The 23992-nt window shown below is 37.8% G+C and overlaps 1 protein-coding gene across 7 annotated transcripts in view; it reads right to left on the bottom strand.

Annotated features, from left to right (window-relative positions):
- PDLIM5 (PDZ and LIM domain 5) overlaps nt 1–23992 on the bottom strand; it is a 125720-nt gene that overhangs the window by 26347 nt on the left and 75381 nt on the right. For 2 of the 7 annotated variants that reach the window (XM_027731735.2, XM_039382632.1), the window contains exons 6-9: nt 22672–22689; nt 22209–22381; nt 20789–20825; nt 918–1096 (exon numbers count right to left, since the gene is read on the bottom strand). In XM_027731735.2, coding sequence (XP_027587536.1) covers nt 918–1096; nt 20789–20825; nt 22209–22381; nt 22672–22689 — 407 coding nt within the window. Of the gene's footprint in view, nt 1–917; nt 1097–19042; nt 20169–20788; nt 20826–22208; nt 22382–22671; nt 22690–23992 lie in introns of those variants that run through there. The other 5 variants (XM_039382627.1, XM_039382636.1, XM_039382646.1 and 2 more) reach the window with 4 other exon arrangements.

Below are 23992 nucleotides of genomic sequence, written 5' to 3'. Positions count from 1 at the left end.
AAAAGCAAACAAACAAATAGAGCTGTTTAGCATATTAGATCCTGTCAGAAAGAGAATCAAGACTATTCATCTCATATTAGCAAGAAAAATCTGAAGTTAAAGCTTAATTAGTAATACAGATTTCCCAGATCCTTGGAAATTACTACTCAAGTTTAGTTCACCACCAAAGAGTGATTCAGACTAAAAGATTACTACTTCATGTAACATTACAAAAACATAGTTACACGTCTTAATGCAGATATGTTTATAACATAGGAGTGTTCATAAAGAAAACAGCACGCTTTCCAGACATAAGACTTTCTGGTGTGGGTTTAAAAGGGTAAGAATCACCAAGCTACATTCAAAAGTAGTACCTATGTAAATTGCCCTTGCAAGAACCCTTACACAAATCTCTGTAACACAAACTGATGCAATAATCTGGCACCCTGTTCAAATAAAACCTACAGACGTCAAATACGTAAACACTCTAATGTTTTAGTCTTTTTTCTTTTATCTTTTTTTTTAAATTAACTTCTACTTCTGAAAAGATTGCTTGGAAAACACGTCTGTTGATATTCCCAACCCTGAAACAGCATGGAATATGGTTGAATTTACAGTCACACTGGAAGCACCAAGTTGAAGCTGTGAGGTGCATATATATATAACTGATTGGTATAAATGCTTTCAATAGAGGTCAGAGACATCTGATTTTGCTTGTTTGTGAAACCAATTACATCTATGAGGCTACTTACAAGGGTTATTGGTTTACTAAAATAGTTACATTGGTTTTTCTTATCCTCTTTGTAAGCAAACTGGCCTGTACTCAAAACCCACAAATGGCTATTTGAAGCCTGTTATTTTTACACCCAAGGTGAAGTGTTTTCCTGAGCTATCCAGAGGTCTTTAAGCAAACAAGAAAAAGCCTCTTTGAAAGTTACCTGCTTGGCTTGGAGGCTGCCAGCCCTTGGCAGAACCCAGGGGTCCCACTGGCTTGAGGGCTGCAGCAGATGTGGTGTTGGCGGGAGCAGGTCTTGCATCCGCGTTGTCCTGGCAAGCAGGCACGCTCCTTGCTGCGGGGGTCGTAAAAGCAGCGGGCTGGGTGGCTTCCAGGGAATCACTGTTCAGAAATGAGGGAAGAATAAATAACATGCCTCTTGCTAGAACAAGAGAATTTGTGAAATGGAGATGTGGAGAGATATTCCCTCACCCTGCTGCAACAAAGCAGCACCCACTGCTCTGTCATCACCAACAAACTGTTTTTTAACAACTGGACACTTGACACTTGAGTAATGTCTGCCAGAAGTCAATATAGTCAACTAAATCCCTTCACGATTTCCATTTAAAATAAGTAAACGTCAACATGATAAAAGTTAAAGTAGAACCCTTGCTGTAAATTTAGTACACTCACACATTTTCAATACCTTTTTTTTTCCCCCTTGGAAACTAGGCAAATACTCATATAGGCAGATTATACTTGTACATCTTAATAAAAATCATCAATCTAAAAGTGACTGAATTAAATGCAATATTGTTCTATAGGCCAGTGCTGCCCCAAACAATTAAATATTTCAAAAGAGTTGTAAGTTTCTTTATTCATTAAACAGCATGCACAATATTTTATGTTGTCTCTTTAGAGTAGTTTACAGTCGCTTTTATATTTTAAGGGTTAGCAGAACTCTTTTAGCTCTTTAAAAACACACATGATGAAAACTGCACTTAATCACAATTCATGTAGAGTGTAAGTAGCCACTAATTATGCTGCCAACAGGAAAATTTTTCATTTCTCACTTGCTTTTGGGAAGCTGAAAAAAAATATTTTCATTTTAAATATTCAAAGTAGAGGAATAATTGCTAATGAAGGTCATTTGCAAACTAAAAGGACCACAAAAACAGGAAATTAACTCAACAATGTTGCAAAATACAGCCCAAACCATTCCAAATACATATTTTGCACAATTTGAAAACCCATCAGTTAACACACTAGAAGCCTTGTATTCTTTCCTCTATTGAAGGAAAAGAAATTTACAGCACACGTGCGCTATGCATATTTCACTGGGGTCATTCACAGAATCATAGATTGTGCCAAGTTCATAAAGTAAAAATCCATGACCTATTTTTACTTTACAAGTGCTGCACATGTACAATATGGCCTTGCCCGTAGAACATGCAAGAACTTGAACACAACATGAGGCCAAAACACAAGTTCATAACCTTGACTCTTTTTTTGTCTCTAGATTTACAGGGTAAATAATTCATGTATTTCGAATCTTCTTCTGGGCAAGGGATAAAAAATATTGTTCACAGTTTAGAGAATATATCTGAATGCTCAGTTTAATGAGTAACAGCTATTGTGATTGTAGGTTTTTGGTACCAGAGGTATCTGTGTTGAACTTACACTGATGGATTTTCTATCCAAAGTGTGCACAAGCCCAGTGACGCACAAAGTGAGACCCTGCATTTTGTTACGTTCAGATGCTGAAAATTATGTAAAGACATTTGTATAGTGCAAATGGAGGCCCTGAAAGTACACATCAGTCTTCTTAAAGGCCTAGGATACAATTCTTTATTACGGCAGATTTTGAGGCAGTGGAGATACACTGCATAAAAGTGCTATTGCAGACTGAAAGAAAAAGGATGGGGAAACATCCTCTGATGTGAAGTATCAGCTCAGTAGTCAAAGATGACAAGGTAGTTTGGGATTGGCTTCCACTATGAAAAAAATTAGTCTGCAATTTCATAGTTACAGAAATGTCCTTCTGTACTGTTAAGTATATTTGACACATAACCCATCAAACCCATTGCAGGCCAGAGCCCCACTGCAACTTTAAGAATTCCTCATTAACACTGCTGGTGCTAAAAAAAGAAAGTTTCCTCCTTCTCCATCCAAGAAACTCATCACTGCTTGTCAGATCGCTTTTTCAGTCTAGCACCTCTTTACTGCCTTTGTCTGGAACACATAAATCATAAATAATACAAATCATCTATCATAAAAAAGGAAATCCTGCTGAGTCAGCAGCTGTCTTGTACAGAAGAGGCTCCTTGACAAGTAAAAATAGATGTAAGACAAACAAAAAGAGTACCCTGCAGGTAGAAGGTGGTGAGGAAGCAGACTGACCACATGTCCACAAGGTTGATTGTAATGCTGATTGGAAACTCACTATTGCTATTTTTGTGGTTTATTTCTAAGGCTTGTGAATGATGTGGCATGCTAGTTCATAGTATATTCTGAGTTGGAAAGGATCCACAAGGATCATTGAGTCCAACTCTTAAGTGAATGGCCCATATACGGATCTCCCGAAGCAACAGATTATTGGAGACACTCCATTTAGAAATTCAGTGAAATCCTAATGACCCCAAACTAAAAGACAACTATAAACCCAGGTATAAACTACCTGTGATTTTTTTTATCACCTCTGGCAGCTTATGTGCCAGGAGCCTATTTTGACAAAAAGCTTCTCAAGGGAAAATCTTGAAGCCATTATTCTGACAGAGAGGATCATGCTGGCCTCAGGGCAAAACTTCTGATAGGTCTGGACATCCTTTGTACCCTGTGTCTGGTTCTTTCAAGCAAGAGTTGAATAAACTCAGGCCGCCACCATATTTCTTGAATTACAGCCTCCAATCACAGTTGCCTGAGAGTGCACATGCAGTGTTCTCTGTAGAAAGATATATCCATCTTTGTCTTCCTTTCAAAGACATGCTGCTCCTTCAGCAGAGTTTCCCTCATGAGAGGTTCAACCTTTGAAATGCTCAACTTCAAATTCATGCTGCAAAATTAATTCCTCAACATTTTCCTTTATGTTCTTCTACACTAAGAAACACTCAAATTCCAATTATTTGTATCCATCTTTATAAATATAGCGATGGATCTTTTCAGAAGCACACTTACCTTCTACAAAGTGGCTGTACAATACCCACAATTAGCTCCACTAATATTTTGTAACTCACTAGGATATTGTAAAATGATGACCCAAGTTTCACTATCTAGAAACTACATGATTTGAAGAGACAAAAATATGTACTGAAATTCAAGGACATTAACAGGTTATGGAAGAGAGCTCCCATCTGCTTTTCAGTACCATTACTAGGAAACTGAGGGAGGAATGATAAACCTTATGTATTTACCAAGTTCCATGTGAGTACTTTCTCAGACTTTCCAGCTGACACTCATTGGTCAGGCTCAGGTCAAGAACATTTTGATATCAGAACACTTGTACTATTATTAATGACACACCTACCTTCTGTCTCTAGTATTAACATTTTAACTCTGTTTCATAACTCTGAACAACTCCTTCTCCAGCTGATGAATACTTACAGCAAATGTGAAAGTTTTCCATGATGAAAACTAATGCAGCCAAGAGTCACATCCCTGCAAGATGGGAATGCTCTGCTGTCAAGCTTTGGGCAAGGAGTTTTAGCAGTGCAAGAATGAAGGAATGGTGAAACATGAGTCTGATAGACTCAGTCTTGCATCCTGAAAACCTATGAGAAGTTTGATTAACAAGCTATAGGAAGATTAGTCAAAATAATTCTGGAAGTGAGTTGCAAGGGAAACAGATTGCAAAAACAGTCCCAGAAAGATTCATGGCAAAGGAGCAAGCCAAAGATGCCTCTCTATCTTTTACATATGCTAGCTTGCACATAACAGACACTGTTGTTCCATGGAGAACAACTCCTATCACACAGTGCAGCCTTTTTCTATCAGAGTGAGTACATATATGGAAAACACAACTTTCTGGGGAGCCAGTCTGAAGCCTGGGGAAACACATAGGGTTCCAGTGCCAGTGCAAACTTTATCCTGAGTCCACAAAAGGCTCCCTAGACTTACCCTCTCCTGATCAACAAAAACATTGTGGAAACTGGCAAAAAAAAAAACCTCTAGAAAAAGTAATAATTCCTCCTCCTGTGTGGGAGGACGTGGGTCCAGATCACCCATGAAATAAGCACCAGCTTTTCAGAGACCAGGCTGAACACATTTCAGAATATTTTAAGAAATTTGCACTGGAAAATCCTTCTGAATGTCTTTAGAGGTTTTGATGCTATGCCTCTCCATCCCCCCACTCTTGCCCCGAAAAAGAAAAAAAAGGAAAGAGAAAAAAAAACGGAAAAGAAAAACTCATGATCTGTGGCTATAGATGCCTAAACCTACCTCCATCCTTCTATTGAAACTCCTATATAATGCCACCCAGAATTTCTTCAACAAACTTTAGAAAAGCTAACTCAAGCTTCTCTCCCAAGCAGGTTCAAGAGAAAAACAAAACCAAGACACACACAACCAAAAAAAAGGGGAAAAAAATGGTTTCTGGTACAACCAAGTACAATATGATAGCCTTGATTTTGCTTTATGTCTTCTAAAGCCAAAATGGTTTAACAAAAATAAGACTTCCCTTGCACTACATATTGCTGCCTGATGGTTCTCTGTTAACCCCAAGCAGACAACGAGCATACTCCAGAAACCTGAACAAATGCCTTATAAATTATATACACAATGTTTTGCATAGCACTAAAGAGGGAAAAAATAAAAAAGGACTTTTTTAATACAAACTTTTCAAAAACATTTGTATTAATGAAACTTTGCACCTTCAAAGTAAGGAAAGGATGACTTGTCTGCCATAAAAACCCTGTAAGTAAACTGTTGCACAAATGTTCCTCCAAAGCTTTGCAGTACAATATTTAAGCTTTGCTGCTTAAGTCATACAAATCACATGATGTATTTTGTCCAGTATTAAAATACATGATAGTTGTGCCTATATACAGGATACCAGAAAAAGGTAGGTATGAGAATTATGACAAAACTCTATGAACAGGGGAAATACAAATGTCTTTTTTGCAAGGGTTTTCTGGTGTAACAATAGAGAAATAGAAGATGACAAACACTGGTGCTGACCAGTGTTCCCACCCCTACTACAAATCCATGGTCTCAGTCAGAGTTTCCTTTTCATGCTAACCTAGCAGCGCTCCAGTAACATGCAAGAAAGAAGAAACGCAAAATAGAGAAACAAAGAGCAGAGAAATTCATCTGGGTGGAGGTTATTTCCATATCAAGTTACAGGGAGGAAGTATGTAACCCTTCTGTAAGCAGTGCTCTAACAGAAACAACTCAAAGTGTCTTTGAGAATAAGTTTCTCTCAGTTAACACCAGTGCTCATTTCACACGGCCAAACTATCCTTTTTCTAAAGTAATTGTATGTGACATAGTATCAGGAAGATAAACCAAAAGTCATGTCAAAAACAAAAGCCATGTCAACACTCATTCTTGCTGGCATTTCCCAAAATTTCACAGTGCTTCTGCTTTGCAATTATTTTTAAGGCAGTAAAATAAGAGCTCCAATTCTTAGACATGAAAGATATTACATCCATCATTTCCTTTCCTGCATATGTGTTGTTTGTTAAAAAACACAAAAGCTCCATAAACTTAAGGTTATCTCTATTGCCATCAGGATGAAACACTTAGCTTAGTGAAAGATTGCATGGTTGTTATAAATCCAAAAAAGGCCATTACTGAGGAGTCTGGTGGGGAAGAAAATGTGTGGATGTTCAGCACAATTTCAGGTCAGTTACTAAGTCAGAAAAAGGTCAAGTTCTCTGGCAGCTACCCAGTACAGAGCAGTTTAAGATAGACAGCTTTTTGGAGCAGATGGTGAAGTGAGAGTGATAAAAGGGAAATATTTCTGGAGCAACCTTACTGCAGAACAAAATCAACACACAGTTTTTGTTATAGTTATAATCTTCTTGAGTTTTTCCCCAGAGACAATGCAAAGAAGCCCAAGCCACCTTGGTAAAATAGATTCATTACCTTTTCATGGAACTTACACATAGAGCCAAAAAATACAAACTCCAAAGCAGTTTATTTACTTGGCTTTCTTGGTTAAGCCAACTTTTTCTTTGAACAAGACAGTCTACTACATACTCATCTATTGATGAGTATATGGGACATTAGATTTCAGCTCTCCTTCTTTATCAACTCTTTAATTGTGAGAAGAAGTGAGCTGCCATTTAAAATAACGTTTCGCATTACATTTGTGTACATATGTAATTAGATGGATTGTAATGCAAAGACATTTTAATACCTAGTTTCTCACACTTAACGGGTATATTTCTCTCAAATCTATTATTTTTTTCTGACATAATTGATTAGTGTTGCTTCATCTTTGTTGAAATTCAATGAGAAATTCACTGACACTACATTTATCTTCTTTCATGTCCTTTTCATACATGTTTCTCAAGCCATACGATAAAGGCCGTCCTCCTTTATTTACTAGGACGAGACAGCACAAAGCTTCATTTCTTTGGCTCCATCTACTGGTAACCTCTTCTTCCTTACCGGTGCTGGCAGCTTGGGAATAAGGATGAGAATATGGAAACCAGAAATAATTACCCTCATATGTTGTATGACATCCCCAGATCAATACCAGCTATTTTGGGAAAAATCCTTTTAAGAAAATGCAGTTTATGAATAACGTTCTCTGGACTAACCGTACTGCTACATCACATTTCCCAAATTTCAGGTCATAACTTATTTGGGGTGTCCCTAACAGCCTGAAAATTATATCCTTCCTTTATGACATTATGAACCAGGGTAACCTGGCTATTGCAATGGCTTAAGAGAAAATTCATTTTTCACACATTTAAAAATTACCTTTAAAATCCCCTAATAATCCATGTTTGTTTATTTCAAGCAATTCAACCTGGATCCAATATTGATATGGTCTTTTAAGAAGGCTTATATGGTCTCTGTACTCCCAGTATACCTTCTGGTTCCCTGGCACATCACCAAATAAACACTACAGCTAAAGAACAAAGTCTTGCTGGCAGCACAGCCTGGGCTTCACCTGTAGTGCACAAACAGGTATCAGAACTCCTGGAGAGGTTTTCTCTTTTAATGAGTACATAGAAAGGTTTTCTAGTAGGTATCATTCAGTGGCAAAAATAAAATTAGTATTCAAAGTTGTGATATATCACTACAATTCTGTTAATATTCCTTTTTGTTCTTTCTGAAGTAGATATACCACAACATTAGAAATTTTGATACAACTTAAGACTGTTTGTGCCTAATAAACTTCTATTTCCCCTCCCCAAGGTTAGGGATACTTTAGCCTTTCCTAGTGACTGAGGTCACCTCGGAATCCATAAACAGGAGGAAAGAACTAATTCTTGTTACTCAGAAGAAGATTCTACATCAAGTGGATCTCAGCTCTACTTATAATTGGGCCTTATCTCTAGAAGAGTCTAACTCTAGTGAAAATGCAAATAAAACCCCACAAATTATTTCCTCCTTAGCACAATTTAATACATACTGCCCTGTAAAATAACCAAATAGACTTCTGCCTCTGCAGCTTCCCACTTAAGCAAGAGTTAATGTAGCTGCGGTCAGGAAATGAGAACAAACAGTCCTGTGCACTGAACAGAATCAGCTCTGGAACAAAGGCCCTAGACAGAAAACAATTTTTGAAATAGTGATTTGTTGGACTGCATACCAGTTGTTTGATTTTATTCATTACAAGTGAGTTTTGAAAAATAGCAGCTCTTTGTTCCTGGAGCACCCTTGCAGCCCAACACGCTGCTTACTCACTCAAGGAAACGTTGCAAATAATTCACCTGGATAGATGTTTTAAGCCAGAATATCTTGTTTCTTCTCCAGCTGGCTATTTGGAGTGATGGTGCCTCCCTTGGAGGTTCACAACACAACACAAACAGCACCATGCATACTAGAAGGGCACTAGATGATGGTGAGGAAACCTTCACTTACTACGGTGGACTTGCACAAAAACCATCAGCAGGACCAGGGTGGAGCTTAGTTCTGCAAAGGGGTGAAATCAGTAGGATTTGGGGTTGGTGACCTCATGTCAAAGACCAGAATAGGCATGCTGCTTCAAGTGTGCAGACAACAGAAACATGCTTTGAAAGAGAAGCTGGTTTCTTGTGAGTCCTAAGTGCCAACCGTGCACCACACTCGGACAATACCTCTTGCTCTTTGGCAACTCCAGAGCACTTAGGGACTTCCTGGAGGGTCCAGTAGCCTGCAGAGGAGGCTTAGCGACAGGTGTGGTGAGCAGGGCATCCAAGAGCGAGTGGTAGACACCAGGTTCGGAGAGTCTAGCAAGTGTTTAAAAAGACCCCACAAACAAGCTAGGTGACCACACAAAGTTCGAGTTGGCTGGGACCATTGGGAACCCCAAAACCCTTAAGAAAAGCCAAGGATAAATGATGTAGGAATTATGCCTAAACAACAAGTCCACAAAGTGGACGTTGCACACTTCAGGAGATGCACAAGACAACCCACTAGAGTGTGAGAAGAATTTACTTTTTTTTTTTTACCATTGATAAAGTAAAATAAAAAGTAATTGGGAAATAGTGTTTATTTAATCTTTTTCTTATCTTTTTTAATTTTCTGTGTTTGTGTTTGCTTTATAATGTACATAATTTATTAGTACATTAGGATATCTATGTAATTTAAAACATAAATGTACACGTTATTGCACAATCAAAAATATTTTACTGATATGAATAGATGATTGAAAAACTTGTCAAAATTTTTACTCTTAAGTAAGCCTTTATAAAAAGCAATACAGTAAAGACTTAGATGGAACTCAGAAAGTTGTTTTCAAGCATTGAAAAGTTCCTCGACAATACAGATTATTCTTTGTCACCCATGCAACACAAATGTTATTTACAGTTAATTTACTAACTGAACTGTAAAACAGGCGTCATGAGGAATAGAATGGTAGAATTACTCACCAAGGCTCAGAGTGACAGTCTGGAGGTAAGCTAAAAACAGGGCATGGGAGCCTTGGACATATTCTAATGACTTGCCCACCACACTAGTGTGAAAGAGCTGATTTCACAACCTTGCCAGGGACCAGTTATTCTTGTGTGAACTTGAACTTTCTTAAGCCAAGCTAAAAAACATTCCTTTTAAAGTTTATGTCTACCTGGCCCGGACAGCAAGAGCAGCAGACACAGTAGCAGCAGCCACACTCTTAATTTTTGATCTCTGCTTGAAAGGAGAAAGAACTGAGAGAGGAGTGGGTCCAAGGATCGGCAGACTTCTCGAGGGATTTTCCTGCAGTACTTTTGTAGCACAGAAGCTTTAAGCCAACAAAGGAGAAAACAGAGAAAGCGGGAAGATTGACAGAGACACAGTACAATATCAGACCACATTAATCACTGGAAAGTTACGTGATTGTAGGTTTCCAGCTCACAGAGATGTGAGGCAATGTATTAGCCACTTGAATACTAATATAGAAAACAGCAATTTTGATTTCAACCACAAGTAAAACCTTCCCTCCACTACATGAGCATTTAGCATCCGTCAGCCTTCAAATTCCACATCCTAGACCCCGCCTTGCAACCCTGGGTCATTCCCACTGAACCAGGCCCCAGCACACTTCACGTGGATCCACATGAGTCTCCCTGGTGTGGACAGAATGAGCCTTGAAGATAATTTATCTTCTCCTCTTTTTCATAATAAACAGTAAACATAGAAAACTTGGGAATATTTGCTGATATAGCTTCATCAGATCCATTTTTAGCCACCTTTATCAAATTCAGCATGCCCCTCACCCCCTTTTCATTTTCCCTACTTATTATATGGGTGGAAATGAATGTAAACAGACAAAAAAAAATCTGAAAAAACTAGACTGGCACTAGACTGGCTTCAAGGTAAGTTCTACACTAGTGAATCTGTAATTCAGGTTTTTATTTTAAAATTTCAAGATTATCCACTGAATTGCTGAATGTTTTTTAAAATAACTACAGAAATCAACGGAACACTCCGAACACTTACATAACTATATATCACTTTTCAGATTTAAATGCAAAACCAGTGCCTGAATACCTTGCTTACACCTAGTGTCTTCTGTAGATATACCTTAAAATATTTACCTTGTATGACTTATAGACGATTTAGATTGAAAGCTTGAGATTTTATTGAAAGAATTTGCTTCGCAAGTAGGTAAAGATGCTTCATGCCTGCCCAAAAGCAGCAAGAGAAGAAAAGTTGTTAATCAAACACTTATTACACCTCTGGCAATGCTAACTAAAGCTCAGGTGGAATTAATTTAAGGATTTTTTTAAACGCCCTCCTTATCCATAAAAAAAAAACAAAAAACCCCCCACTCAACCCCCCCCCAAAAACACAAAACAAAACAAGACCCCAAAAACCAGATATGATTTAATACCCTGTAGTGTTCATTATGGAGGGAAGCACTTTCTTTCACTACTGGTATGTCCCATCACTGCACAAGTTAATGCCTGTATTCTCCTCCAAAAACTTCAGGCTATTTGACAATTTAAAAACACACACTCTGTAGCAAAGTCTGGTGAATAAGATGTGGAATATCAAAGCACCATGCATTATGCACACTGTGCCTTACCCCAAAAACCTTCTTCCACACTTGGACACTATATATTCTCCTCATATCACCAACTTTTGCCAACACAGTCCTTCTACCCGTGACTGCTTTTCCTCCTCCATCGAAGGCCTGCTTTAATTTTTAAATTATTTTTCTAACTTTTGCCTAAAAGCTACTTGAATTTCTAATTATTATGTAAATCGTCAGCAGGTCAAGAGACACCTGTAAGCTGCTCCATCATGACAGCATCATCATCAAAAAATCAGATGAAACTGTATGACTTTAACTAAAAGAGGAGAGATTTAAATTAGATATTAGGAAGCAATCCTTGTGAGGATGGTGAGACACTGGAACAGGTTGCCCAGAGAAGCTGTGGACGCCTCAACCCTGGAAATGTTCAAGGCCAGGTTGGATGGGAATCTGAGCAACATGGTCCAGTGGAAAGTGTCCCTGCCCACGGCACGGGGTGTTGGAGCCAGATGATCTTAACAGTCTCTTCAAACCAAACTATTCTGTGCTTCACTGTATGTACAATTACAGTTTCTGATCGTGCCTTCCTAACACAGGTGGGCTCGGATGTACCTGGCAAGAGCAGGAGGCAGCCCGAGGACCGTTTCCAAACATGGGGCTGCAGAAGGCGGCCACCCCACTGGGTCAGCAGGCAGGGGGCACTCAGCAGTCTGCGTGGCCACAGCACACTTCATGGGGAGATGAGGTGCTTCATCAGCTGGCAAAAAGCTTGCTGCGCCTGGAGCAGGCAACTCCACAGCTATTTTCCTGGTTGATGTTAATTTCACAAGTAGTTATAGTGAGATGAAATATGGAGAAGAAATCTCTCATTTGATTAAAAATACAAACCAGCAATTGACAACTCTTTCTACCCGGTGTTTTGCATCTTTTGTAAGAAGAATAAGTGAGTAGCAGGTGAGGGCTTTTTTTTCTTCTTTCCTGCGAAGCAAATACTCATTCCCTAGGAATCAGACAAAACTAATTTTGGGGGCATTTTCACAGCTGAAGTTTGAGCACTTGTTTAACCACAAAACCAAACTATTTGGGTAGTTTAAAGTACTTACTCAAAAGACAGCAAACTTGAACAACAGCAAGTTGTATATTAGAAACTCTACCTAGTGTAAGTAGATAACACTTTAGGCATTGTGGCTACTTGGCTGCTGGTATTTAAAATCTGAAAAATTGAATGGAGATGAGGGGTACACTTGGGCAAGACTTCCAAAAGGTTCTCAAACAAAAGTTCTACGAAATAAAAGGAAGCAGAAGGACAAGCAGCATTCTCAAGAAAGTAAGATTTCTCCCCATATTTTACTTCCTCTTGCTTGTCATCAAACCAAAACAACCGTTAAAGACCTGACAGTTTTAGTTTGGTCACCCTTAGACCTCCTCTTCTCCCCAGCCTGATGCTAATTTGCCAATTAAATGAGCAACTTCTGTCTTTGCAAACTCCCTTTTCCATGATGACTACAACTGAGGGAAGTTGTTTAGGAAAACTGATGCAGAAGTGTCAAACCTGTCAAAAAGGAGACCTGTCTGAGTTGAAGAGACTACAGCAGCAGTTAACAATTCACGACAAAACAGGTGTATGCGCAGATTCTACCCTTTCCTGGAGTTGACCTCAAGCTCTCCAAAACTTTACACAGCATCAATATGAAATTTTGCAAGTCTTAAAAAGGGTCTTGAAGAAGATGAGGACAAGGGTGATAAGTAACACATGGTATATCCTCCAAAGGGAGAACAAGCTGACTCTAAGTCTTATTGAATACAAACTCGTTGTGTTTCCATTTTTCACTTGATTTGGCAGTAGCTAGAAAAGGACTAAGAAATTACTCTTGGAGATTTCTGCAGAGAATATTCTTGGTTGTCCACTTGTCAGAAAGTACACAACAAAAATCAACATCAGTACCTACTATCTAGTACTATGTCTTTGTATTTAAATCAGGCGTAATTGCATTAAAAGAAAATATGAAAGTAAGTCTGTAAGACTGTAAAAAGCATGTATATAAAAAAGCAATCTAAAGACCTGCTAGCATTGCATCTGCTTTACATTAGCTATGTGTTTTCTCAGGAAGTGCCAGATTCTGTGGTTTACATGGTCTAAGGTTGCCAGGATTACCTTTTAAGATGACTTTTTGCAGCTTTCTGGAAAGGCTGTAATTGCTCTTAAATATTTTACTGCTAAACTTAGAGGAGGACACTGCATATATGAAATAGACTAATAATACACTACAAATTATAGCAGTTGGCTATATTGCCATGCTACTAGTTAAGGCTTTTAATAAAGAACTAAAATTACAATAAAAAAGCATTATGAGGTCTGCCTTATAAGCAGTGAACCTAACTTTAATATAGTAATCAAATCCAGATCCTTCATACATTTCACAGCAAGCTTTCTCCTTCTTGGTGGTTTAGTAGTGGGTGGCACAAATCACAGAGCTTCAGCCAAGGAAAGATGGAGCCCATTAGGAAAATAAGGACCTATGCCAGTCACTGACAACAAATGCAAGGCTTCAGTGGCAAGACAAAGTCTACTGACCCGAGTGCCTGACATGGCATTCACCAGTTGCTCCATACAGATTTCCAATAGCTGCCATTTTGTAAAAAAGGGGGTTTGGAGATCAGATTTGATGTATTTCCCACCCAAAAGAGTGTTATAAAAGCAGTGACATCAGCTCAGTAACAAAACATTAACATCGAATATAGTTGCTTGTCTCATTTCAGGAGAGAATCAAGACTACACAGCTTTATCAAATAATTTATGTTCTCCTTCCCACACTCAATGCTAAATACTTTCCTCTACAGCTCTGCTCAAATTTCTGCCCTTCTTGAGCAGAAAATTCTTATAATCTATTTTTTTGACTATTTGTATAAATACTTTGGCTCTTGTCCTGAACCACCATGAACATATCTGTCCTTTCTGATTTCTCATTTTGAAGTTGCTCTCTGGTTAGGTTAATTTTGCCAAGTAATAAATTTAGAGCCACAGGTCTTGAGTGAGAGAAGTTTTAAATTTCCTTTTCCTGGACTCAGATGCAGAGCTAGGATTTAGAAAAGACTCCTTGGTGCTCAGAACACTACAGTTGTTGTGGTATCTGCAAGGCATCCCTGCAGCTCAGCAGAATCATAGAATGATCTGGGTTGGAAGGGATCTTAAAGATTATCTAATTCCAACCTCCTTGTTGCTGGCAGAGACATCTTTCACTAAACCAGGTTGATCAGAGTTGCATCCAACCTGGTCTTGAATACTTTCAGCAATGGCGCAAGTGGATGTAATCACACTAGAGTTTCATTGGTAGGCACGAAAATCAATTATTGAAGCAGTAATTTTTCCCCTGTCCTTTTCACCCCGGGTTTCCTGCTAAAATAAAAATCCTCACCAGGAGTATTGCCATACATCTTCTGCGTGTATTTTTCATCTTTGGTGATTTGAGAGAACGTGCTGCTGAGATATCACAACCAAATCTTCTTTACTGTATTGGTTCAAACCAAAGGTTACCATGAAGGTACCCACACCAGCATCACCCACTATCCCTTCCTGCCCACTGTCATGTTAGCTCATGGAGGTACCTGCTTCTCCCAGACAACAAAAAAGTCTTCAAAAGATGACCAAACAGACTTTTATTTTGATGTCAGGTTTCTCCTCACCTCTCAGCTAATTGAGACTACTGCTTTAAAGGTGAGACTGTCAATTCCAAATCTTAGTATTAGTTTTCTAATTGCAGAAAGCCACACAGGTGTAGGCAATAGTATATTCTTGTATGCTTTACAAAAGCATGAATTTCTGTCTAGGGGCCTGGCAGGACCAGGCATTGTTAATTTAATTCTCATTTTTAAAGGAACAGCTTTGTTTCAGTTTATAACTTTGTTCTTGTGCACGTTTAATGAACACTAGCTATCTGAAACTAAAAACCACTCCTGCACAATGAAACACAAACCACCAGAAAATGTTATTGACCTTCAATAAGAGCATCATAACCCTCCAAATTACTGTCACTGTCTAGTATTCATAGATGACCTCCAAACCACCACCAATCTTGCCAAGGTAAGCATCAGTAAAGCTATCCAAGGCCAGTGACAGGAAATTTTACAGGTAATCCTGTAGTTTCTTTGATTGCATCATAGCACATCACAGTGTTATGAAATTAATAATCCACATTTTTCTATTTTTAAATTCATATTCACTTTTAAGTTGTTCAGACCACTGAAAAGCTACTCCATCCAAGTGATAGGGTGGGTACCCCCCAACAATGTACACACACTAAATATTGTGTCTTACTGTAACTGGTAACCATAAGACTGTTCATGAATTTCCTCAGCTTCATTTAATTTTTCTTCTTCCCCCTCCTACTATTTCCAGGAAAATCCCTAGTCACAGCAGATTAATGAAGTTTATTTTAAGTGAACGACAAACAACTGTCTTTCCTCCAAGACAGACAAATCCAGGCTAGAACATATAGATAGATTGTTAACTGAATCAACAACACCCCCACACCCCCCCACACCCCCCCGCCATGAATAATTTACCTCCCAGGAGCTGCTGTGGCAATATGTTCAGAAAGTCTGGGAGAGGGGATACTGCCAGGGCAGGAATCTGCTATTGGCAAAAGACCAGCTGCAGGTTCTGGTTTAGTACTGTTTTCACTCCAGTCAGACAAATAAAACCAAGTGAAGACACACAGAAAAAGAGATTTTTTAATCCACATTAAAATAGTAGGCAGAACAGGAAACACTGTGCATGAAAGTGTTAGCATATTGAAAAAAAAAAAAAAAAAAAAAACAAAAAAAAACAAAACCCAAACCCCAAAAACCAACCAACCAAAAAACCCACCAAAAAGACCATGGAGTTTTCAGTAAAATACAATTAGGGGGATAAAATGATGCAAAACACACTTAGGAAGTATCATGCTTTCAGTGAAGGTTGAGAGTGTCCTGCTGCTTTTAAACTCAGAAAGCCAAGTAGTATTTTACAGCTTTATATGCTTTTTGCTACAACTTTCTTGGGGTGTTAGTTTTGTGAAGGTTAAACTATATGTTTCTCAATATTTTTCATATCCTTTCTTTTATTCAGTTGCGATAGGAAAAAAAACCCAAATCTAGAAAATGTTGTCTTAAAGCTCTCTACTGGAAGAAAAGCATCTATCAGACATATCACTGTAATACACAAAAATAAAATAAACTACAATGTAGAGAGCAATCACAGCAACAAGTTTTGAACAGACTGAATTAGCCACAGGGGCAGGTATTGCTGCCGTGGTTTTTTTTTCTTATATTAGCATGCAGAATCAATTATCTTAATCAAGTAGGGACCCTTAAGTGCTGAAAATTATTGAACACTTAGGAATGACCAGGGAGCAGACCTTGTAGGTGGTAAAAGCGTGGATGGAAATTCTGGTGTAGGTGGCATCTCCAAAGTCAGGGTAGCTATGGAGTTTTTATTCAAATTAATACAGCTATCCTGGGCTCCTGCTCCAGCAGGTAGATCTGCATGTATGCTTTACATATATTTATGACATAGGGGAGAAAAAAATAAATACATGATTTATGCAGGTTGTTTCAGGACTGACCAAGAGTAGGACAAATATTTTCCAGCTACTATGGATTAACTAGACTACAAATCTGGAAAATCCAGACACATCTTCACTCAGGACAATGAATTGACTCTATGGTTTAAAGCCAAAACTAAATCTATACCTGGTTGCTCAAAAGGAGATGGCTAAAAGTGAATATGTAAAACAAATTTGGAAATACGGTGCTGCAGAAATAGAACTAATTAGTTACTAAAACACGTAAATAAACTTTATACAAAGGCCAGACACTGCCTTTCTAAGTTTTAAGTAACTGGTTTAAAAGCTGCAATTTACACATTTCAGTGAGGGCTTTCTAATTCTTGTCCTTCAAGCTTTTCTCTGAAGAGAAAAATCTATTTTATCCGCACAAAAATCCCTAGTAGTTTACAGTTTAAAAATAAACAATAATAAAAAACCACACAGAAAATCTCTCTTGGACAATGCCTGCCTGAAAAGCTGAATATTACTAAATTGGGATATTTTTCTGTAGATTACTGATGAAAGAGAAGTTTCAATTTCATTATCATATTCATACTGCTAGGAGATTTCTAAAATTTAAGCTTATTCATTTATATCAAAAACCATTCAGAATATTTTTTCAAAGATCAGATGTATGCTGGGAAACAGACATGAGCTAGGGCATGCTATTCACATGCAAATGAAAAAGTGGCCCATTGTTTTGGAAACAGTAACAAAAAGTCCAAAATTTAACACCGGTAACTGTTGTGCATGGGGATATCGGGTGAAGAAAAGACATCTTTAAAGCAGTAAATGAAATTAATTTCACCATTCATTTTTGGAACTAGTGTTTTTTTTTTATTATGAATTTATAGAAAACTAATAATTTTAGTAGCCTTTCTCAAACTACTCCTATATCTTCAAAAGACAGACTTTATCAGAGGTTTCTATTCTTTGGATTATTTAGGGAGGGTTTTTCTTCTATTTCTCCCTAAAGCAATTCACCCTTCGAGGGATAAGAGCTGGTGAGACAGATAAACATAATGGTAAGTTTAATAATGACATGAAAATATTCTCGTTACCTAGAGACATCCCCAAAACATAGAAATACTTGAAGGTCAAACCATTCTGCCTTTAAGAAGAAACCTTTACAGAGAGTTTAAGTGATTACCTTTCATAGTTTTCATTGCATTGATGTTCTCTAAAACTCCCACCTGTCTTTCCATTCAAAAAGAAACTATAGAAACCCAGCAAAACAATTTTATACACTACTTCACATTCCTACTTTAATATGTAGTATTCTATCAAATGATTATATTGTGGTGTAAGTGCACTCAGTAACACACTTGGGTTTAGTAACACAGTACTCACTATCAAGTTATGTGATGAAGGGGAGGACAGAAATCAAACTGATGGGCACTTCTCATCAAAACAGTCTTTAGTGAAATTATTAAAGTGAATATTTTCTCCCACTGTCCCTAAGGAGTTAACCCAAAAGGTGTGTAAGATGTGGTATCCCTTGCTCCATCATTACCAGGGCAAATCTAGTTGTACTTTATGCTGTGCATTGTTAGGCATCCACATTGGTGACTGTTAGTGTTAGATAACTTGGCTATTACCTGAAGTCTCCATTTTCTGTTTGTCTTTTCCTAAAGATAAAATGACAAATACCATAAGCTACTGCTGTACTGCATAGCAGCATAAACCCTCTGAAAAGGAAACACAGGCTTAATATGCTTCCAAAGGTCTCTACTCCTTTCAAGTTCCCAAGTTGTGCAAGAAAAAAACAATCCCCCCAAGTCTGCAGAAGCATCTGTTCACACGACTAATTCCAACAGAAGACCGTGTAGGTCAGCTGCATAAACACCAAACCGATTGCAATGGTTCTCACTGAGCAATTATGAAAGACTGGGCTTTTATATATGCTTTACAATTCACCTTTGAGGTCTGAAACATTAGCCGGTTCAATAAACGCTGCAAAAGTCAAAAGAGAGTTTTATTTAGAAGAAGAATTACTCCTGTAGCCCCCCAAATGGGTCAATAATTTTATTGATTTCTGCAAATCTCGTGTTGATTTTGACAACACAAACACATACCCCATTTTTAACATGATCAGGAACTCTAATCCTGTGATAGTTTTACACAATTCAGATTATTTCTAGTATGCAGCAGGGATTTAATTGTTTCTCTTCCTATAACCTGTGAAGGTGCAACGAAATTTCAGCTCCATGCATGAGAAGACTATCCAAGGAGTCCAAAAGACTCAAAAGAAAAACAGACAGAGCTAAGATAAAAGCAACTTTTATTAAAATACTCTTCAAGCTTCAGAATGCATAAATAAATGAATGTGTAGCTACTATAATACATTATTTTACAGGAGAACCATAGGGCTGTGAAGTTTTTATGAACACAAGAAAGCCTATAAGCTTCACTCTATAATAAATAAATACTACTGTCTTATCTTGTGTTGAAGCTCTTACAGGTACACAGCAACATTCTGCTCAATTATTCTTTTTTTTAAGTTTTCCAAAACATGAATATATTACTAGTCTAAGCAGCAGAATCCTTATATTGAGCTTTCACTTCAATTCACAACATTGGAATATATTTTTTTAATTTATTTTTTCTTTGCTTAAAAGCAGTCTGTCTTCTTGCTGTACTTTGTAAAACATTTACAACCACTCTAAAATTGACCTGCTAGTCAAACCCAAAATAATTGTCCTGGTAAGTATGACAGCTTGAAATAAGTGCATACAGTTCCTCTTCATCTTCTTCCCCCAGCCCCAAAATCAAGGTAATACAATTTCTTATTCTTTTGTTCAAAATTTTCTGCTTTCTAACAGCCTACAGTAACTGAAACTCAGCAATGCAAATGACTCCTTTCAGGCAAAAAAAAAAAAAAAAAAAAAAAATAACTGAAACAGCCATCTCCTCCCCCATGTTGGAAGATTCAGCCACCCAAGTTGTTCTGTTTAAAATATGTATTTTTTTGTCAACTAATGATTAGCACAAAAACATTTTCATCCCATTTTTTACACGTCAGTAGGAAAGTGTTAGAAAAGTATAGAAAAGGCTAGAATTTCTCTCGCAGAAAGGCTAGTGAAATAAGTTTTCTTTTTTCTCTCTTTTTTTTTTTTTTTTGCAAAGCAGATGGAAAAGAAGAAAAGAAGGAAGTGTTTGTGTTTTGCTTTTGCAACTTGGGTAAGATCACTGGACATTAAGAACACGTGCTGAGACTTCATGGTGCCAGTCACGTAATTTTGTATATTTGGGGCTAATGACGTGGCTGTGAACCTTTTCCCTGTGGAAAGAAGTGATAGAAGAAAAATAAGAAAGAAAGAAAGATTGTCTCAAGCAGTTTCACAAGTGAGCATGCAAACTCCATGCACTATTCCTATCACTTTGTTTTCCTCTCTGTCAAAAAGTTGGATCCAGTGTTAGTCAAAGTCTCATCGACTTTAAGAACGATTAGATTTAGCCGCTGATTGGTGCTCATTTTGAATAACACTTATTCCAAAGCAAGGAGACAGGTGAGCCGCATTTGCAGTCCAGAACGACAGTACTTTCCAGCTATGCCTTGCAATCTGATGAACACTCGCAAATCAAAAACGCCTGGTTAGACTCAGGAAAAGGAAAACACATCAACAAGCTGACCTCATACAGACAACCAAATCAGTCCAAGCTTACAGAAAATCTCTGCACAAACTCCTGCACAAACTTTACTACTGGACTGCACCAACAGATTTAAAAAGGTTTGTCTCTGGAGAAAAAGATCTTGGTTTTTACATGCTGAAGTAAAAGGCAAAAAAGAAGCAATATTTTAAAAACATCGAGATGTCACACAAATGCACCAAACACTACAAGTTAAGAATTAAGACATGCAAAGTATTAAAGTAATAAAAATGTAAAACATCAACTCACTTAGTCTTCTTTGCAGCTTCATTTTCTGGTTCTTTCACTGAAAGAAAACAGAAAATTTTTATTTTCTAAGGCACTAAATACACTGTACCACCACACTGAGATTCTCTCCTGTACCAATACATTCACCACAGGAAATTACAACAACACTTGTTAGGACTCTTTGATTCTAAATATGCCTCAATGAACATGAGTTATGTCTAAAACTTCAAGAGCCCCTTTCATAGTAGAATTGCTGAAAAGTGGCTCTGCTGGTCTCTGCCCTTTCCCTTGGCCCTCTCTCCATGCTGGTGTCAAGAAAGGTGATTTGAGAAGGTGAAGATGAATGGAAGTTGGGAGGCATTTCTTTTGGACAAACATCCAGTGGGTTTATATCAGGTGATAATCCAAGCATCTGTTTGCAGTTAGGCTATAACCCATCAAGGTTCTAGAGGTCTGCACAAGGAATAATGTAAATTCCCAGCCCTGATTTAAAGACTGGCAAATCTAGTTGCAGTTATTTTTTACAGCATTTGTAAACATGATAAATTCATCTGTACTGGATAACATGTTATTTGATGTTCAGGTCCATACTCTGCCTTTACAAGGACCAATGAAGAGAATGGAACATAGACAATGATCTGTTAATAGACTAGCACAATACAGTGCTAGAACAAAACAATCAGAAAACTGTCCAAATTCAGACTATTTATCACACATGGACAAGAATCTGTATCTGGGGACATGTTATCACTGGTTTCTAGAGACAGTGGATTTAATAAAATCTGCCCCCAGAGAAGGGGTCCAATTTCCTCAATGCCCTCTTTATTACAGCATTAACTATGAAAAGCAGCATAATGAAATAATCACAAATCTCATCCAGTGAATTATAGCTGACAGCATAACATGAAATTGAAGTTCTACAATAAAATTATATGACTGGGAATGACCTTCTCCACATCACCTGTTCCAGTCCACCAATGCATGTAATCACACTAGCATAAGGAGAGGATGGAAACATAACCTGGGGATTAACTGAGGAACTATGGATTTGTGTTTCTGATTGGTTAAATCATTGCATTTCACATACTTTTGTATGCCTGACAAAGACTTTCTACATGCCAGAAAACACTTAATTTTTTTAAGCATAAAATTTGAACAGGAATGTTGCCATTTTGATAATACAGGGGGGAAAAGAAACAACAAATACATATCTGTCAACATCTTTAGGAGTAGAAGTGGAAATTTTAAGATTTACCTAGAATGTATTAATTCAACTTAATCAGGAATAGTGTCCAGTAATGTATCTATCCTGAGCTATTTAGCGATCGCAGGAGTTTTACAATAATATTTTCCTTTTAATACCTCCCCTCACCCCCAGCTTTTAAACACTTATCTGTCCAAGACCATTAACTTCTATTTCATTTTAAACCAAGCCACTCACTATGATCGGTGCCCGTGATTTGGGCGAGGATGCGGAAGGAGCGGGACTGGGTGGTGCCTGTCCGGGGATGCCAGTCTTCCGTGTCTTCAATCAGGCGCTTCTTGCTGGCATCGCTGTGGGTGGGGGTGTGGTAAAACTCCGTGTAGGTATCCACGATGTGCTTCCGTGGGGGGCTGCGTCAAGCAGAAGAGACAGCAGTGAGCGAAAAGTTTGAGAGACCACCTGGGTTTGGGTAGCTACAAAGACACGGGCAGAACTGTGACTTTTCACAGCGTTTAAAGGCAGCTTCTGCGTTTAAAGGCAGAAGTGCAGCAGTTCAGGCCTGCCTGAACACAGATTTAGTTCTCTGAACCAAACACAGCTTTATAATCACTCCATGCCGACTGAAATATGTTTCGCTGATGGAACATTTGAAACAGTAAAAGACAGTATTATTGAGACATTTACATGTTTAAACTTTTACCGTTTTGGTGGGTTTTTCCTTGGTGATGACAGAGTAAGACAGCAAGAGAAAGTTTTCCACCATAAACAGGAAAAGGAGAAAAAGAAAACATGAAATAAAGTCAGAAAGGTGAAACAGAAGTGCAGTTAATTATTTTATTGAATTAGTTTTGAGAGAAAGGGGAATTAAAATCCAATTAATAGTGATATTCTCATTCTACCACTAAAACCACAGAACTCCCACACTTAAACTCACAGGGATTTCCTTAGGATGAGAGGGAGTTTGCCTTGGTATAGCAGGGTAGTCTACCTTGTTCAGATCAGGTGCCCCTTGGCTCACAAGAGGCAAAGCACAGCTGTGTGCATGTGCAAGGGTCACACAGTACACACCAAGTCTTTTACACTTGGCAAAGCCTGGATCAGAACCAGGCCATTTGAAAGCATAATGAGCACAATAAGGAGATACCCTCTTTGAAGGACAATAAAGTAGGGTGATTGTTTCACCTGGCAATTTTCCCTACAGTAATCTACATGCTATTATCTCTCCCTGCACTAGCAGACTTGCAAGAATACAGGATTTTAAAGCTTTGGTTCCAGTAAGTGATACAAATAACATGTAATGGCACTGATCAGTTTAGGAAAGGGAACAGAAGACTCAAACTATATAAGTTACTCCTAAATTCTACATTTGTTATTCCAAAGTATTCATCTTTAAGACCCTCTAAGTGTACATTTACTTTTACATAATTTACAGGAGAAAAGCTGCGCAAAACTAGCTCCTAAAACATAAAACTTCCAATAATTATTAAAAACCAAAAGTTTTTAAACCAAAAACTCAACAGAATGTTAAAAGTCCCTTTTATTTTTGCTACTACTTCCTCTCTGTACTTTTAATGTCCAAACTACTTCTGGTGAAGAAAGGTGGAAAATATGAGTGAAAATTATGTTAACTGTTAACAAGTTAACTGTTAACAAGTAAGAATTAGTTCCATTCAATGGAATGCATTAGTAAATACTTACAAGAATATTTAATACTTGAAAGAATGTGGAAGATATGATACAAAATTATATCAAGACACTGAATTTAATTGAAACACAGCATTACTGAGGTACATGTATCACACATCAAAGTTCCCATCAGAGAGAGAGGTACAGAAACAAAGACAGTGGTATGTCCAGGATGGAGAACAAAAAGTACATAGAAAAATTAAGTAAAGCATCTAAAGAGTTAATAGCAAAAAATAAAATCTAAAAATTAAAACAGTAGTTAAAGGTGTGGAATACATGAAAATGTAATTATTTACATGCAGTTTACTGCATTCTAGCAACTACCTCAGTGAAAT

The sequence above is a fragment of the Pipra filicauda genome, unplaced genomic scaffold (assembly GCF_003945595.2).
Source record: "Pipra filicauda isolate LSUMZ 115617 unplaced genomic scaffold, ASM394559v2 scaffold111_size4109106_pilon, whole genome shotgun sequence".
NCBI lineage: Eukaryota > Metazoa > Chordata > Aves > Passeriformes > Pipridae > Pipra > Pipra filicauda.
This window is presented reverse-complemented; position numbering and strand designations above follow the sequence as displayed.